The sequence below is a fragment of the Manis javanica genome, chromosome 8, assembly GCF_040802235.1.
Source record: "Manis javanica isolate MJ-LG chromosome 8, MJ_LKY, whole genome shotgun sequence".
In the NCBI taxonomy this organism is placed as follows: Eukaryota; Metazoa; Chordata; class Mammalia; order Pholidota; family Manidae; genus Manis; species Manis javanica.
This window is the reverse complement of record NC_133163.1, coordinates 117,828,522-117,847,254: the sequence shown is the minus strand read 5'-3', so window position 1 is coordinate 117,847,254 and position 18,733 is coordinate 117,828,522. Positions and strand designations below refer to the sequence as shown.

General features: G+C 54.5%; 1 protein-coding gene across 5 annotated transcripts in view; it reads right to left on the bottom strand.

Annotated features, from left to right (window-relative positions):
* The window catches only part of PAQR5 (progestin and adipoQ receptor family member 5), an 81,610-nt gene that overhangs the window by 7,961 nt on the left and 54,916 nt on the right, over positions 1-18,733 (bottom strand). For 3 of the 5 annotated variants that reach the window (XM_037010059.2, XM_073212087.1, XM_037010054.2), the window contains exons 3-6: positions 15,516-15,643; positions 12,783-12,988; positions 2,910-3,051; positions 398-494 (exon numbers count right to left, since the gene is read on the bottom strand). In XM_037010059.2, coding sequence (XP_036865954.2) covers positions 398-494; positions 2,910-3,051; positions 12,783-12,988; positions 15,516-15,643 — 573 coding nt within the window. Of the gene's footprint in view, positions 1-397; positions 495-2,909; positions 3,052-7,724; positions 7,852-12,782; positions 12,989-15,515; positions 15,644-15,911; positions 16,057-18,733 lie in introns of those variants that run through there. The other 2 variants (XM_073212086.1, XM_037010056.2) reach the window with 2 other exon arrangements.

The window sequence follows — 18,733 nt, the reverse complement described above, 5'->3', positions numbered from 1 at the left end:
ACAGCCCGATGAAAGGGGGTGTTATGACCATGCCCATTTCACCGGTGAGAGAAATCAAGGCAGAGAGATGGCAGGTAACTTGCCTGAAGTCTCACAGTGAGTATCAGAGCCTGTTTTCTTGGTCACTCTGTTAAACCGCAGGCTGCCTCCCCTGCCCAGCCCTCCATGATCGCTCCTGAGCCCCCAGGCACTGCTGGCCACCGCTGTGGTTTGTTGGGGCCCTTGGGCTCACACTGTCACCCAACTACTCTGCCAGGTGCCATTACGGGAGCCCCTGGGTCTCGACTCCTATGTATCCTTCAGTGACCAGCATGGTGCTTTGACCCCCAGAAGCTCATGAAACAATCAATTCCCGGATGTTGCCAGCAGGCGGAGAGGAGATGGGGCCAGCCCTTACCCTGCAGAAGATGGGGATGGAGTCCCAGGTGTAGGGATAAGCAAAGGCCAGGACACGTAGCATCTTAGACAGCCCGGGCTTCTTGATCTCAAGAAACCTAAATCAGGGAAGGAAAGAGGGAAGAAACTGGAATGACAAGAGTTTTGGTAAATTACACGTGTGAACACACACACACACACACACACACACACAACACACGTTAAAAATAACCCAGGGCAAGTAATCAACAGAAGGCAAGCATTTTTGCACAGCAGCTTCTCCACCAGCCTTTTCCAATTCTCTCACATGGATGGGAGTGACTCAACCTCAGGCATGAAAAGATCTCAGGGGAAGCCATCCTCTGGGCCCACACCACAAGAGGCAGTGGTATCCAGATGAAGCCAGGGAGGAGGCACCAGGCAGAAGGACCGTGCAAGGGCCAAGTTATCTAACCGCCGAAGAACCTTTGGAAGCCCAGTAACGACCAGGACACGGAGGCGTGCGGGGTATGGGTGGCCTCAAACACGGGCTCCTGGGGCAAGCCCACCTGTGCAGGTTGAGATGCCCAGCTAGACAGAGTCTCCCAGGTGATCACCGTGCAGAAGCCCCAGGTTCAGTTAGGCTTTTAATTACTTGGAGAGATTTCTGGAGTACTTAATACTGCTCATGGGGATACTGCTCTGGGGGAACTGAGTAAACATGGCCTTTCTTTCTCTTGTTACCACCCACCTGAAGCCAGATGGAGCCAGCATTAAAATGAGTGGTGCTGACGGTGGCAAAGACAGGCAGATCCTCCCAGACAACATGATAGGGCTGGCTTGCGCCCAGCTTGGACAGGGGGCAGCAGCTGCACAGATGGCAAGCTGGACCCAGGAGGACACAGAGGGACAAAGAGAGTCGCCACACAGAGCCACAGCCCTGAACTGAGGCTTGGGTTAGGGAGAGCTCCTGGGCCCAGACCGGGTGGCTGGGCAGGCACCCACCTTAATACTACAGGGTACTTCAGAGGCTGGCCCTCCCTCTGTGCCCACAGGGCTGCAGGGTGAGGCCAGAGGCCCCCGCCAGGGTAGTGTACAGAGCCAGGGCACCATGGCTCGCCGGGGGGCTGTGCTGGTGCTGTCTGTAAGGTGACAGAGGCACTCGGGCCCGCTCAGCCTTCCCAGCAGGTCTGCCCCTCATCGTGGTCTGCAGTGGGGATGGAATCTGTGTCCCACCACCAGTCCTCACCTCTGTTCCCAGACCCCTGTCCCAGCCCACGCCTGCTCCTTCTCCACCAAACCCGCTCTGCTGCTCCCCCAGCCAGGCCCATTTCACCCGGGCAGGTTATGTGTGTCCCCTACAAGCCAGCGCAGTCACCTGACTACAAACCCCACTACTGCCCATATCCTTTGGTGTGGGACATGGCAGAGACTCCCATATCCACCTCCTGCATTCCCAGGGAACCCTCCTCAAGGGCTGAAGCTGGGCTGGCTCAGGGCTGGACCAGCCCCCAGCCGCACACCCTGCTTAGGAGGGTATGTGAGGACCAGGCCGGAGTGTTCTACCCAGCTCTCAGGGCAGCCAGGCAGGAGGCTCCTTGTTCCAGGATAAAAGGTGGCCACTGTGGGCCCGCAGAGCCCCACAGCCTCCAGAGGTAAGCTCCAACTTGGCCCCAGTACACCAGCATGTCTCCCTTTTTCCTGACCCTGCCCGCAAGTCAGAGAAGCCCATGCCACTGGGTAGAGAAAACAAGAGGAGCTTAAGGAAAGGGAGAAAGAGAAACAAGGGACCTCAGTTTATCATCCCCCAAAGCAAGGACCCCCACCTTGGAGTAAACCACAAACTCTGGGGTAGGTAAGGCAGCAGAGCACTATGATTTCACATGCAGCATTCGACCTGGACATGCTGGGTTCGAATCCTGCCTCTGCCCTTCATGATCATGTGACCACAGCATGCTGTGCGACCTTCGTTCGCCTCAGAATCCTTGTGTGTAGCACAGGGACAAGTGTACCCCCTCACGGGCTTGTGCAAGGATTTGAGGAAATGATGGCCGCAGGGAGCTTACAAATGTGCCCAGGAAAGAGGAACACTCACTAAACAGCAGCTCTGAAAAAAAATAGGTGCTGTGGGACCCATTTTCTCCCTTCCCCTTTCTTGTAGCTACTTTTGTACCACATAATAGGAACAGGAAGAAACAGGAGGAATTTGGGTGAGTTACCTGAAGTCAGCTAAGCTAATAAGAGGCAAAGCTAGGATTTAAACCCAGGGCTGCCTGGCTCCTGAGTTCCACACCCGGCCCCTCCAGCAGGCTGAGCAGGCCCCAGACCACCTGCCGGCCTTGGTCCTCACCTGCAGCCCCTCTGCCCCAGGGGGGGAACAGAACACGTGCCCCCTGCCCCAAGATCCAGGGCCTGTCTCAACAGCCTTCTCAATCCCTGGCAACTCTGCCCCAGGGCAGCGGGCCTGCCCCCTCCTTCCCTGTGCACCGCCACCACCTACCATTTCTGGGTTAAAAGGCTGGCTATAAAAGCACGCATTTTCTGTGGCCACTTACACAGGAAGACAGCTGGCTCTGGCTGGTGAGGGCCATCCCCCAAAGCATGGATTTCCTGCGACTTGAGACAACATTTCGCCCGGCCTGATAAAGTGTTTCCCCAGGGACAAACGAACCAGCCTCTCCAGCCACAAAGCCGAGTCTACAGGGAAAAAAAGGAGAAAAAGCAGAACGAGAGACAGCAACAGAGAATAAAAGGCAGAGGGGCCAGCAGCCACAGACAGGGGCCTCCCACTGCCCAGGTGCAATTCCATATCAGGCCACAGGGTGTCGCCACAGCCAGCGATTCCGGGAGGCAAGGGCGGGACTCACAGAATCCTTCAAGGTCCCCAGGCCCCCGAGTCCAAAGCCCCACCTGATACGGCATCCCTGCACTCCAGGGCTGAGGGGCCAGTTTACAGGGAGTAAACAGCCTCCCCTGCCTAGAATTGAGTCAGTAGGAAACACTAGGTTTCGGGAAAAGCCTCCATCAAGAGAGGGGCCGTGCAATATTGGTCTGTTCAGAAAATCTAACCAATTGTGTTGCAATAAAGCTGAAGGATCTGCAAGCAAATTCTAGAAGTAGTGCTTGAAACTCGTGGGCCTTTGAAAAAACTGTCACTCTGTTGTAGAGATGTGTGTGTGTGTGTGTGTGTGTGTGTGTGTGTGTGTGTGTGTGTGTGTGTGTTTGTGGCTGTTTTGTTGTTACAGGGGTGAGACCTCAGGAATGTGGACATTGCCACATGCTGGCTCCAGGCCCCAGCAGCACTCTGGCCAAGCCCTCTGACCCCAGACGTGTCTGAGAACCACTCTCTGCCGAGCCTTCTTCTCCAGCTCTGACCTCCACACTCCATTCCAGGCCTGCCCTGTGCTGCCCTGACCTGCCACAGTGCCCCTGCCACGGCGCCCCTTTGGTGGCATGGCTGTGACAGAGCAGCCTGCTTCCCACCAGTGCTGAAAATGCACCTCTTTCCCTCATAGCACTGACCACAAGGCACTTCACTGAGCAAGTATTTGTCAAAAAAAAAACCCAATGATGGGGTTTGGATGAATGGATGGATGAATGGAGAAGTGCCTGCAATGACTTACGACACACAGCAAACACTGCTGTGTAATTCCGGTTCCCGAGGGAATGCGGGTGCCTTCCCGGGCTTCTGGGGGGCCCTGAGGTGTGAGCAGGCCAGGCCCCTGCCGTCCCCACCTTGCTCCAAGAGCCACAGAGAGGTCATGTATCCTCTCATTTGCCCTCTCAAATGCTACAGAGAGATCAACTTTCCGGAGCATGTTCATTTGAATTAAATTACATAATTTAAATCAATAAGGACCAAAGAACAAGTCTGGCTGTCCATAGTTCTCTATGTGGAGATTCACCTGAGGGGTGTGTATTGTAATGGAATGAATGCCGCTTAGAGCTGACATTCCAGTGAGCGTGCGAAGGATTAAAAACTGCTACTGAGGTCCATGGGATCCCTCTGTGCTCAGAGAAGGTGGTTCTCCGCTATTCCTGCCCATACCCCGGACTGACGAGGCAGGAGAGAGAGGCAGGGGGGTGGGGGAAGAACCAGGCAAGAAGAGAAATCTTGGGAAAGACGCCGATGAACCTGCTTTGTGGAATGTCCAAACCAGAAAGAACCCCGAGGACAATTTCTCAGATGCCCTTGTTTAGGGTGTGAACACCAAAGCCCAGAGGGGATGGTCACTGGCCTGAGCCGCAGCAAGTCTGTGCAATAGGGGCTCCCACCGGCCCTCGGCCTCCTCTCCACCTGCTTCTGCTGAAGCCACTTAGGGCTGGAGTCACTCTGTGCATGAGGCACCTTTCCCACTCCTTAGACGCTGAAGACCAGAGGGGGAATGAACACATAGAGGGCAGGCCTTGTGAGAGCAGGGAAGCCGCCACCGTGGAGAGGAGCAAGGGCGAAGGGAGAAGCGAACCCAAAGGGCCCTCGCCAGGGGACCCCCCCCACTCTATCTTCGGCTCTGAGAAGGTGGTGTTTGCCCCCTTCCCCCCTTTCCGTTCCAGCCCAGGCTTCCTGCAGTTGTTAACATTGGGGCCCCTCAGGGCGTGCAAGCTGAGTCTATGGAATTGTCTTTCCTTGCACAGGAAGGACAGCACTGAAATGTCCCCCCTGTCCTTCATGAGCACAGACAGGGCCAGCCCTCAGCAGGACACACAGGCGCTCCAAATCCCCAGCCCTTGGGTCCCCTTTCTAGCCTCTGTCCCCGTCCATCCTCAGGGGCTCTGGTAACTCTGACGCTCGCTGCTGCCTCCCACTGCAGTCCCTTCCTCCCCAGCCCCCTCACCCTTGCCCAGGATGTTCACTATGTCCACAAGTTCCTTCTCTCCTCTCCTGCTGACGTGGTCAACCTCCATCAATCCTCAGTCTGAAAGCCACTTCGCAGAACACTGTATTCCGGCATCATTTTGCATTACCATTATTCGTTCATGGTATGTGCGGTAATGCTGCACCGTGGAGGCATGTTCCCTGGCCGCCAGAGGAAATGGTGGGCTTCTGGGGGGTCTGCAGTCTTCCTCTCCTAGCATGCTTTCTGAGGTCAAGGATCACACTTCACTCCTGGGGTCCCCAGATTAACATGCTGTCTGGAGCATGGCAGGCATTTAAGAAATGTTGAGTGGTTAGTTGGATGGGTAGTTGGGTGGGTGGATGGATGGACAGACAGACGGATGGGTGGTGCATGGATAGATGGTTAGATGAATGAATGGCCTGGCCACAGATGTGCCCCATACATAAACAGAAATAATCCACTTCACTGACAAGGGAGAAGCCCCCAAGCCCACCCTGGCAAACAAGTTTGTCCAGAGGTAACAGGCATGCCACCCCCAAAAGACCCATCTGCGCAATCAAGGTAGACTCCTGGCAGAAAGCAAACAATCTACCCTGGGGGCTTATACGTGATTCAGGGAGCTTTAAAAAAAAAAGCAGCAAATGTCCCAGGAATTTTCACTGGGACTTCATGGGAAAGCAGCCCTGATTCATGAGCTCTGGGACTGCATCTTCCACACCCGTAGAGCCTTCCCACCCCTCTTAGCCCACAGCGCCTGCCTCCCTCTGATCCTAGATTCCAAACACCAGCACCGCATAGCCCTGCAGGAGCCGACCAGGCAGAAGAGAGACACGTGCAAGGACCAGCTCCGGGTGCGCCACCCAGGAGGCACTGTGCCTCTGGGGCAAGCCTCATCTACCCGGGCTGTTCTCAGCACCTCTGTTACTTTTCTATGTGCGTCATGCCTTGTCTCACCCAAGGCAGGGATCCAACCCGCTCTCTCCATCACTTGTACAGCCCTCCCGGCGACAGCCTGGCACAGAGGCTGAGCTTCAGAAAGAGCTTTAAGTCACCAGAGTCCTTGAGGAACCCGAAAAGGAGGAAATAACAGCCCTGTGATGTCTGATTCTATTTTGTATCCCCATGGGCGGACTCTGTCTCCTCATAGCTTTTGGGGAGGTCTGTGATTTCCAGGAGGAGGAAAGAGGGAGTTTATCCCACTTCTACCCCCAGGCCCTTCCATGGGATGAAGTGATGCAAAACTCAGCGTTGACACTGCGCCTGGAAACCAGACTCCCCTGGAGCGCTACCCCATGCTTTATCAGGACAGGTAGGCAGAAGGCAGGCTGGGGCAAGTATTCAGGTGCTGTTTAAGAATCTGTCCTTCCATTTTTAAAGAAAACCTGTTTGTCAAGTTTGTGAGACTTGCCTGCCTCTCAGACCCACAAAACCTAAGTGCCACCCAAAGAAAGCTGGAGCGAAAGTCACTGCAGAGAAGTGACAGAAGCATGCCTCTCCCTCCCTGTTTCCTCCTCGGGAAGGCGGAGCGGACAGCTGCAAGTAGTAACAATTCTTGGAGGCCTGCAGCAGCCCAACAGGGAGACTCATACTGGCTCACTGGAATCGCGGCTGGGGAGGTGGAGGATCAGGTATGACCTACCAGCCTACCTTGGCACTTTTTCTAACCCAGCACTGAAGGCCCCTGGCCCAGGAAGCACCCAGGCACCCTGGCACCATCGAGACAGAGCTGTCACCCCAATGCCACCATTCGAGAAGCTTCCTAAGTAATTTAGGGAAAGAGAGCTTTTGTGCAGTTCACTTTTACAAAGAGCTGAATAAATTTCGAGAGTTGTTATCCCCCAAACAATGTCTCTTGCCTCACACTCCAATGAGCTTTCTTGAATGAAAGGAAAAAAAATACACAAAATTAGAGCCAGTGAGCTGGGTGTTACTCATGGCCCTGGGGCTTCCCCTGGGAATGTGTTGGACATTTGAACATCATCCATCACCTATCACATGAATCTAGAGGTAAGCCCACCCTGTCACTATTGGCAGACTGCCCATTATGGGCCCCCTTCTCTGGGCCAGGCTTGTGTCAGGTGTTCGGGTACATTACCTGCAATCCTGAATCCATTGCACAGGGTAGATGTGTTGGTCCCATCTTACAGATGAGTAATTGGAGGTCCAAGGAGGGGAAGTGACTTGCCCAGTAACAGGGCCAGCCACCTAATCTGTAGGGCCCAGTGATGAAAGTACGGGACCTCCTTGCTGAAAAATCATTAAGAATTTCAAGCCAGCAACAGCTGAGCCCAGACCAAGCTCTGAAGCAAATGCAGAGCCCTGTTGATCACAGGGCCTTGAGCGAGTGCACAGGCCGCACGCCCATGATGCTGGTCCCACTTGGCCAGAGGAACCCCATCTGGAGCTGAACCCCAGGCTCCTGAGCACCCTTTCTACGGAGCCCACCTCTTCTGCTGTGCCCTGCAGTGATCCACGGGGCTGCACACTGGGCCTCCTACCCGCCCCCCTCCTCTGAGGCAGGCGGCCAGGTACCTGGAGTAGCAGGAGAGAGCAGTGCTGAGGACGGTGTTCAGCACAGCCAAGGTCACGTAGCAGTCATGGAAGCTGGTACACACCAGTGCCTCAGGGAACGTGTAGGCACAGTAGGCGAGGGCTGAGCCTGGGGAACGAAAACCAGCCTTGGGCAGGAAGCCAGAACTCAGCACTGGCTGGGCTCCTTGGGAACAGCAACCCCAGCATCTGGCTGGACCCTTATTACCTCCACGGACCATGAGCAGTCCCGGCACTGCACCCTTGTTTATAACCGTCACCCCCAACCCCAGAATGCCCTCCCCTCTTTTCTGCCTACCCAAATCCTGTCTGGAGAGCTTAATAGCCCAGCATTGCTCCAAGGGCTTTACATACATTAACTCATATCGTCTTTACAACCAGCTCTGACATAAATCCTGCCTTTATCCTCATTTTACAGAAGGAAAGGGAGGCACAGAGAGGTTTAGTAACAAGCAAGAGGCACACAGTGAGAAAGCAGCAAAGCCAAGCTTCAAACCTAGGCAGTTCAGTGCCAGTCCCTGTTTTTAACCACATGCTATTGTTGGGAAGGAAATTTTTCCTCTACCCTTCAAGGTTCTTCTAGCTGGTCCTACAATGAAAATGACATGAGACAGATTAATAGGAGAAAATCAAATTTCAAAGGTACAGGAAACCCACATACATGAGAGGTTCAGAGACAGAAAACAAAATGAGGTTTATACACCTTCCTGAGCTAAGGAGTGGGACTGAGGCCCAGGGCTTCAAAGAGAAGGAGGGCAACTCACAGGACGGTACCAAGAGCAGAATTTGGTAATCAGATGTTTGCCCTGCAAACAGATAAAATTTGTCTCTGGTAATAATTGGTATTCTGGGTAAGACCTCCAATTTAGATTCTCTAGGTAGTTAAGAGAGGGGAAAAATTTCTCTTGACCCCCAGGGTCTTGAATGCCTTCAGCTCAAAATGGTCCACATGCCCAAGTGGCACATTTGGGGTGGCTTTTCTGGAGCCCCTCCCCTGTGGTCCATGAGGACACCCGGTGAGTTCAGCCATGCTGTGTGTGTGCCCAGCCCTCTACCCAGTGACTTGTGTGCTCCTTGAGGGAAGACCATCGTTGAGGCAGTAAGGGCCCTTCCTGATGCAAGGCGCATCGTTTCAGTGGGCAGGGGGCTGGCCAGCTGCTAAGCTGGACATAAGCCTTGATGTTTTGCTTTGTTTTAGTTTAGGAAGCGAGAGAAGGGTTACCTCAGGACCTGTTTGCTGCAGCTTTTAGTTGAAGCAACAGGGGGGATCACTGTCCTTCTCAAGGGGCCTGGACGAGAAGGCCTCTCTGGGCGCCCTTGCCTGCTGTGAGGGAGGCCTGTCGGCCCAGGGCCTGAGGGATCAGCTCTAGAGTGACCCATTTTTCCAAAGGCCTAGAGAACCTTGTAATCCTAGCTCAAGGCCTCAGGCCCTGAAAGTTCAACTTCTGCCTCTGGTCCCACTTGACAGGTGGAGTCTAGCAAAGCCCAGGGATGTTCCCAGGGTCGCAGAATCAGAAAGGTCAGGAATCATAGCCTCCTGGTACAATGCTCCTCACTCCAGCAGGCTGCCTGTGACGTTTCAGCTGAGAACTGCCTTCTGTGTGGGGGGGGCAAACAACCCTTCTCTCAGCCTGACACCATGGCGGGGTGGGGGTGGCGAGGGGGGATGGTGAGGTTGGGGAGGAGGCTCCACCTGTGTGTGTTGACTGGGGTCAAGGCACTCCACGGTGGTAGCGGAGCAGGGCAGCCTCAGGCCCTGCCAAAAACCGCAGTGGGAGGCAAGGTGATTTATAACAAGAAAGATACATTTGGTCTTCTCCACCGTTCCTGGCACAGAGCAACCGAAACCCTGATATTTCCTAAGTGACCAGCGTGGTAAAGGTGTCTTTTGTTCTGTTAATGAGGTGACTTTTGGAAAGCACCTAAGGATGGGGACTGGTTGCCAGGAGACCCGATCATGTGATCCACAGGTCAGAACTTTCAGTCCCCTCCCCTCCACGTCCCTCGACCCCTGTGGAGAGGAGAGGCGCCGGCAGCGGAACCAACTGCAGTGACCCGTGATTTAATCAATCATGCCTATGGACTGAAGCCTCCACGAAGCCCAGGAGGAGGGGTTCAGAGAGCTTCCAGGGGAAGGTGGGGAGGTCTGGGGAGAGCGGCTCAAGCTGACAGGGAGGGCACGAGGCTCTGCAGCGTTTCCCCATACCCGCTGCATCTCGGCCATCTGGCAGTTCCCGGGTTACGTTCTTTTATGATAAACCAGGAATCCATTAAGTTAAATGTCTCTCTGAGCTCTGTGAGTCACTTTAGCAAATTAATCAAACCCAGGGAGAGGTCATGAGAACCTCTGTATCTACAGCCAGGCAGAATCACAGAGGACAACCTGGGCTGGTGCTGAGCATGTGAGGTGGACAGTGCTCCCGGGGGTCTGAGCCCTTAACCTGTGGGATTGATGTTGTCTCCAGGTAGTGTCAGAATTGACATAAACTGGAGGACACCCAGCTGGCGTTCGAGAATTGCTTGGTGGTGTGGGGAAACACCCCCCCAGCCCCAAACACCCAGACATTGTAATTGGTGCTCAGACCCCTTCAGAGGGCTTTCCAGGGAACAGGACAGAGGCAACCTTGGGTGTCAGGCTAAGGAAGGTGGACTTCCTTCAGGCAACAGGGAGCCACAGAAGGTTTGGGGGTGTGGGATTAAGGTGATGAAAACCTGGTGAAAGTGAACAAGGCGGCCCAGAGGGAAATCGCCGCAAACCGTGGAGGAGGCTGGAGCAAATGCCACCTCCAGGGACTGAGATTTCCTCAGGGTAGGGGTGAGAATGGGAAGGAGATGTGGCCCCAGTGATGGAGCCAGAGTCCACGGTGGTCTCAACTGACTAGACCTTCCTTCCAGGCCTACACAGCAGCCCCCATCAGGCACGGGGCCTCTGGCTGGAAAAAGACACTGTCCTGCCCTCCGGGGGGCCCTTCCCAGGGAGGGGCAGCGAGGAAGGCAGTACTGGCCAGGCTGCGGCTGGAGCTACATGTAGGTGGCGCCCAGGCCTGCGGGCTTGGAGGAAGCCACCGGCACAGGCCTGAGGTTCCAGGGGCCGAGCCTGGAGGCCCTGCAGGAAGGGAAGACGAGCCAGAGGAATGGCATATAGGAGGGCCCAGGGCGGGGACTCTTACACAGCCGTGAGCCAGAGCTGGGAAGGAGACGGTCCATGGCAGTTCTGAGCAGGGTTCTGTCACTTACCAGCCGGGGGACCTGGGGGACTGACCTGCACTGTGCCTCGGTATCCTCTCCCACAGCACAGGGGTAACAGGAGCCCCACCTCAGGGAACTGACGTCAGGGTTAACGAGGCCATCGTGGTAATGGCTACCCTGCCTGCTTACCAAGTTCCAGGCACTTCTGCTCTTATCATAAATACTCTGGGGCTGGTGGCTGAGGGCCATGGGCGCATCCAGGCTAAGGAGCTTGGATGCCCAAGGTTCCAAGTGGGAGGGTGCCGTGCTTAGATGGTGTTGTGGAAACATCCCTGGGCAGCTGGGTGGGAGGTGGGGAACAGCGAGGAGGCTGTGGTGCCAGCTTAGGTGCAAGGCACGAGGGGCTGAGCCCGTGGGAGCCGCCGACTTGAACAGCACGGAGGAGGGACTCGGTGTGGACCGACGGGGTGGTGACAGTGGGGCAGCAGGCCGGAGGGAGGGGCGCTTCGGGCTTATTTACGGATCGCTGACCTGAGAGATCGGCAGGAAGGGTACCACCAAGCGAGACAACACAGGACAGAGAGCAGATGCCGGGCGCAGGGGTGGGGAGGAGGCAGGCAGCTACAGGAGGGCACGGGACTCCACGCAGTGTGGACCTCAGGTGAGGGCTTTAAACTAGAGATGGGTTTGGAAGCCCCTGGTCCAGAAGTGTTAGGGGGGGTGCGGGCAGAGATGGCCCAGGAGCTGGGCCACAGAGGGCAGAGGCGAAAGAGGAGAGAGTGAATGGGAGGAGAGTGGGGAGCGGGGGACGCAGCAGAGGCTGGAGGGAGAAGGGCCTGGGGAGCACAGAGGGCCTCACATCCTAGGCTGGTGGGAGAGCCCAGAGAAGAAGGCCATGCTGCCTGCGCGGGTCCTAACTGTCAGGAAGAGGCTGGAGCCTCGGCGAGCAGTTTTTGTGAACAGTGGGGTCTGGGCAGTAGATCGCTGAGGGTGGGAGGCGAGGCGGCGAAGACTGCGTGTATGTGTGCCTGCGTACGTATGTGCACATATGCGTGTGTGTGCAAGCTGGGAAGGAAGGGGAGGCAATGGGAAGGAGGGAGGCTCCACGCAGATACCCTCTTGGGCAAGGGAAAATGAGGACTTTGCTTCCACAGGCTCAGGAGGCAGAAGAGTCCAGAGCTGGGGTGCCAGGGGACAGATGATGCCCACAAGTTGGGTGGAAGACAGGAAATGGGGGTGCAGGCATCACGGTTAAAGAGAAACATGGGAGGTTCACCAGCTCCGGGTCTGCCACCCTCTTCCTGTGAGACTTGAGCAAACAGCTCACTCCCCTAAGCATCTGAAAACGGGGTCTGTAACCTAACCCCATTTCTCTGCCAGGCATGATGGAGATCGGCGCTCACATGCAGGGCTGGCTCCCCCGGGCATTTCATTTCAGACGTCTTGAGAGCTGATGGTTAAACACAGCCATCATCAAACTACATAAACTTACAATTCAATGAGTCATAGTAACAGAAGTACTAACTCTTCAACTGCTCTATTTACTGCGTCTGTGTGGAGGAATTACTGGGTAAGGTTGTGCTAAGAGTAGCTCTCCCCACCTTGGGCTGCCTGAAGTCAGCCCTGGCAGGAGTATTTACACCACGCACAGCAGCATACACGGTACATCAGGGCTCTTGTCCCCAGAGAAGCAGTGGGTAAGTATTTGCTAGCACACCTGCGGACGCGTGTCTTGGGCACTGGCATTCCCAGGACTCTACCGCAAGCCCATCGAGGCCTTCCAGTAACCCCAGCGCCCAGGGAAGGGCAAGCAGCTTGGTCACGGAGGAGGGAAGGCAGGGCCTCACGCACCCAGGCTGAAGAGGTTGACAGCACCGTAGTCCAGGAAATAGCAGATGTGGCGGGCGTTGCCGGACATGGAGCTGAAGGTGTGGGCACAGCTAGACACAAGGGGGTACACGCAGCTGGTGCCCATGTACACGAGCAGAGGCCAGGAGTAGCTGTCATTCTGGATGTCTGTCACACACAGCACGGTCACAAACTTCCACACGAAGAACCTGGAACACAGCATGGCCCCCTCAACCTCCATGGCTGGGGGCTCCGCTTACACTCCTCACCTGGCCATCTTCTGCCTTCCACCCCTCTGGGATAGCTGACCCCTGTGTCCTCTCATTTTGGTTAAACGCCATGAGCGAGGGAGGGTTACTGGGCCCTTTTCTGGTTGGTGGAAATGGACAGGAGGGATAAGAAGACACCTTGAGGTTTATCTAGATAGTCCTCTCCCCATCCTGTGGTGACAGAGTCAGTCTTACAGTGTCTTCAGGAAGGAATTCTCCAGCCTCAGCTTGCATGCTTCCATGGATGGGGAGCTCACCACCTCCCAAGGCAGCTCTGAGTGCTGGAAAGTTCTTCAAGCTGACAGCTGTCTCCTTGAAACCTACCTCCATTTGATCAGCCCTAGTTCTCCCCTACAGGACCATAGAAAACAAGCCCATCACATATCTTAAGGAAGTTTTCATAACCCTTCCCGAGCTCTCACAGCTTCACATGACATCACCCCCATGCTCTCAACCAGTCCTCATAGGACCCCAATTTGGGCCTTGTCACCATCCTTGCGATCGGTGCCCGCCTTGCAGGAAGGTTCCTCAGACAGCTGAGGCCTTGGAAGTCTAGCAAACAAGACTTTTTCTCCCCCCTCTTCTTTACTATTTCTCTACCAATGTTTCAATCGCTTTTCTGAGCAGCCACCATGCCGAGTCTCCGCCGAGCCTAGATCTCTGGCTCCATCGCTGCAGAGATGCTGCACAGTTAGTTCTGCAGCACATCTGCCTGACCTGTAACCCATCCAAGGGGGTCCTGCCTGCAGAGCTGCCCACTTCCCCAACTGCTCCCAGCAACCCTGCCCGCTTTCCCACTGACTCTCCCAGGCGAGGAGACTATGAAGCTTTTCACACTGGAACCTGAAGAGCATCACGGGATCCTCTGGCTACTCTCGTGACCTTTCTCCTCCGGTCACAGCAGCAGTATAACTTCAGGCTATTTGCTGTTTCTCAAAACAGCCTTTCTTCCTCTCGAGGTTATTCCGTAGCCCCACTCGCTTAGGGCATCTTACTGCAGGCGCTTCTGAGCCCTCCCTGCTACTGCGCTGCTCAGCTGGGGGACCGTCTCCCAGGGCCTGGGGATGTCAGGGTGTGTGCAGTGCAGTCCCGTAGCTAAGAAGTCACCCCGTAGGACCTGCATGCAGGAGTCCAAGACCCACCAACAGGTGAGGCCAGCACTATGTGTAGAGGCACAGACCGTAAAACAGCCTAAATCATCCCTAAGATGCAACACCACGCAGCTGCCTGGAGGCCTGAGCAGCTGTGGGTCAGAGGGCTCTGAGAAAGCAAGGGCCGGGCAGGGGGGCGGGAGGACTGCGGGTTGTGCACATGTGTCACAAGTTGGCATGTTTCTGGAAGAGCTCTGGGAAGGCGGATAAGAAACAGGTCGCCTGGTGGCTCCAGGGAGGAGAACAGCGTCCAGGGAAGACCCTGACTTCTCTTGTGCAGGTTGTGATGATTAGCATTTAGGCTTTTTACTCAGGTTTACTTAAATTTAAATGACACACAGGCCTCTGGAGCAGGTCTCATGGCCCTTGCTGCCACCCCAACAGCCTGCACGCCCCAGGGCTTCTTTTTGTCCTCTGACTTCGGATCCACCGCGCTGCCTTCCCCATCCCATCTCCACTGGCAGCGGGCGCTGGGGTGCCTCCTACTGGCTTAGCTTCCAGACATGCTGGGCAGGGGGAGTCCAGAGACCTGCCACATGATATGAGCAAGAACCCCCTTCTCTGAGCTACTCTGGGCCACATCTGTGACAACCAGTGGTGGCCGCAGTAGGACGGTGGCCTGCATGACCCCTGAGGTCTTCCAAGCCCTGACAGACTATGACTCAGTGTCCTGACCTGCCTCCTCTCTCCCCTCTGTGGGCAGGCACAAGGTGTGAAAAGTTAATCTTCAGACCCTGCCTTTCTCACCAAGGTCCCTGTCCACCTTCCTGGCAACTCCCATTCTGCGCACAAGCTTCCCAGGGCTTTGCTCTTAAACGCTCCATTAAAGTGCATCCGACCAAGTGCCCCACAGCTGCTGTGGTTCCAGAACAATTATGGGGCAACCACAGCTCTGGCCCCATGCCTTTTCCAATTTCTTCCCCCATAATCCTCATGGAAACCCTGCAACAGGTTCACACTATCACTCTTGCTTTGCGGATGAGAAAATGTAAAGCTCAGGGAGACTGACGTGCTCAAACTTCTGACATCTTAATCTGGGCTTCTGGAAGACCCAGAAAGCCTCAGGGGATAAGCTCAGCCAGGTCCTGGAGCAGGGGAGCAGGGAAAGACTGGGGAATGGCCAGGAGCCCTTTAAATCCTACTGCAGTCCATGCCCTGGGGCTCACCAGAGCGGCAGGCCTCTGTACACTCATGCCCCGTGAGTCCCCAAAATCATGGCACAGAATCTCAACCCTCCCACTCCCAGCTATGTTTTTAAAAATACCAGGTCCCAGAGCTCCTGACTGAGACAGCTGGTCAAGGGGGCTGGAAGGTACCAGAAGGGCAGCAAGTGAGTCCAGATGTTGAGGGTCTCGTTGGTCATTTGGAAAAGGCTGAGGACGCAGGCAGTGGCGGAACTCTGTGGGTGTCGGTAGCCAAAGACGATGCCCTGCTCATGGAACACCTGCAGGGGGCAGAAAAAGGGCACCAAGGTGAGATGAGAGGGTGCCGGGGCCTCAGGGGGAACAGCTCTGGCAGCAGCTAGTTCTCTCACAGGCTGTGCGCCGCAACGCTTGAGCCTTGTCCTTGACCTATCAGCTGCCCCTCCTTCGCTCCCACAGATTCTAAGATCCCATGTCCTTCAGGAAGCCTGCAGCCAGCTGGACCAGAGCACTAAAGGCATGGGCTCCCTTTGGGAGTCCAGCCCTCTGTGCCCTCCCAGATGCACTTACTCCTGCCATGAATACCGCCGAAGAATCTGGTTTTACACCCTTTGCTGTGGCCTACGGCCCAGTCTTCGGATGCCTCTGAGGTTGGCTGACACAATGCCAACATGCCCCAGATGTCAGGGGCTGGTAGGAAGAGCTCTGCGGAAGATGGTCCGCAGTGCCAGGATATAGTCAGCAAGGTGCCTCATAAAGGCCTTTTGATGATGAAGACAGTGATGGCACGAGCCGGGGCTGCAGGACGCAGGGGAGGCCGGCCACAGCAGGCTGGCACATGCAGCTGGCTCGGCAAGTCTCTCAGCAACCACCCCGATGGGAAACTCGGACTGCTCAGCAAAATGTAGGATCAGCTCCCCGGAGGCCTGCCTCACATCCATGACAAATAGTGACCGTGGAGACAGGCAAGAGGGGCAAAAGTTCAGCACGCACTAGGAAGTGGGAAAAAGCAGCCTGTACATTGTATTCCTGCCATGACGTAAGAACCATAGAAGCGTGAGTACAGGGGGAGGGGCAGAGGCTGGGAGGTACATAAGAAAGTAAGAGTTTAATTTGCAAAGGTAGCAAGATCTGCAGGAGACTTTTCCCCCCTTTATATTGACTTAGATTACTGTTTCTCAATCTTGACATTATTGCCATTCTTAGTCTGATAATTTTTTCTGTTGTAAGCAGCTATCCTAGACATTGTTTAGCAGTCAGTGTCGATGGCTCCCCCATAACAGACACCTAATGCATACATCGTGCCCCCTCCTAGTTGTGACCATCAAATGTATCTCCAGATACTACCAGTGTTCCTGGGGGGACAAAATCTCCCCCACTTAAGAATCACTGATTTAGAGGAATGTTGTTATGATCATTGAAATGCAAATTAAAAATGAATAGATTAACGAAGCAAGTAACAATGCTATTAGTATCATAACATAAATCAAGTCAAAATAAGTTTTTGAACTTTCCCTTTCAGAGTTTTGAGGGCTGTGGGAGAATGGGACGGCTGGGAGAATTCTAGCCTAGTCACCCAACTTGCATTTGGGTTATAACTTCTTAGATGAAGAGAGGATCCTGATTCCAAAAACACAATGTAAAGATGAACTTGTACTTTGTTCTGAGGTTCTGAGTCAAGAGGTCACACAGAGTAGTGGAAAAAGCAAGTTTTTCAGTGTGGTGTCAGCTGTGGGCCTCTGAGGTGCCATGTGACCTTGAGCTGGGCCACAGTTCTCCGGGCCTCAGCGTCCTCACGTATAAAATGGGGGGCACTGGCTAGCTGGGTGGTCAGTGCAATCTCAGTTCTGGGTTAAACTGGTCAGCTAGGGGGAGGGGTTCATGAAGCTGGTTCATGGTCCCGTGGAAAACTACTATCTGAATTAGGTTTGGGACTTAGCTGATCAAAGCAATTTGTTCCAGTTTTTGATTCACTGTTCAATTCCGCTGTCATCTCCAGTTTATAGTGGACAGGCTTTGTGTGTGTGTGTGTGTGTGTACTTTAAAAGAAAAACCATTGGCCTCTTGTTAAAATGCAAATACTCTAGAAAGGAGCATTTGTTGTTAATTATTCACTTCCTCACATGAATGAGTTCAGCAGGTCCTGTGTAGATGTCATGACCAGGGGTCTGCAGAGCCCTGGGCAGGAGGAGGTGGGTGGCACACAAGGTGGGGCTGCAGGGCAGCTGGGATGCAGTGAGGGCCACAGATGGACGGTGGATGGACAGTGACCAGAGGGGGAGACCACCTACATTTTGTCCAGGGTGACTCCAGGTGTGACTACTACCCTTCTCCCTTTGAACTGTGCATTTGCAGAGGCAGAGAAAATGATGACATAGCCAAATGCCAGAGGGGAGTAGAGGGGCTGGGAGATACACACTTAGGAATCTGCCCCAGACCTGGGGAGGAAACTTACCACCAAGCCAGGGTTAGGCCAAGATTAAAAGAACCTCCTCCCAGCCTGCTGTCCTGACCCAGATATGGAGAGGAACCCCATTAACCATGCCATAGGGGCAGGATTAAAGCAGCCCCTCTTTAAAAAAAACCCTTTTTTTTTTTTACATGGCACATGTATAAAGGATACATCAAAGGAAGGGATGCTCTCTGTCCCAGAACAGCAATGTTCCGACCTGCCGGTACCCTCCCCAACGGAACATGGATTTAGCAGGTCAAACCGCTAGGGGCACTCTTGTTCTGAGCCCTTCTGAGCCAGCGAGGGAGATGTTCTCTCCATTTCACTACGGTAGCCTTAGCGAAGCACTTTGCATAGAGTTGATCTGGGAATACATGCTACATGAATCTAGGCAACAATTGAAACATTTGAAAACAATTTTGTATTCACACCCAGTTTGCCCCCAAAAGGCAAACTGCAATCATTGCTTTAATTCTCCACAGTCAGGCCTCATTTCTAATAAGCACCCCCAGGTTAGCAGGAACCAGCTTATTTACGCAGCAGAATTGACTTATGTGACTCCACCTTGCATCGCTGGTCACAGGCTGAACAATTTAGAGCTAAATAAAATTAAGTTGTGTGCAGCCTTTTATTTAGAAGTGAGACACCCCCACCCCCACCCCACCCCCGTCACTCAGGGTGGAAAGGCACCTTCCTTTCTGTGGCTGCCACAGGCTCAGGCTCGGCCTCCAGGAAGGACCCTGTGCACCAGCCAGCTGAGGCCTGAAATTCCATGGCCACCCTTTCAAACCCTTGGTTTTCCTACTTATTAAATTGCAAATCACCTGAGGGAAATAATGAGGCATTCCGGCTCGCAGTAAATAGGGGCGGGTTTTGATAGCAGGCAAAGGGGCACAGTGGGTCCGGAGGCCATGGGCACCACCCAGGTGGATATGCACTT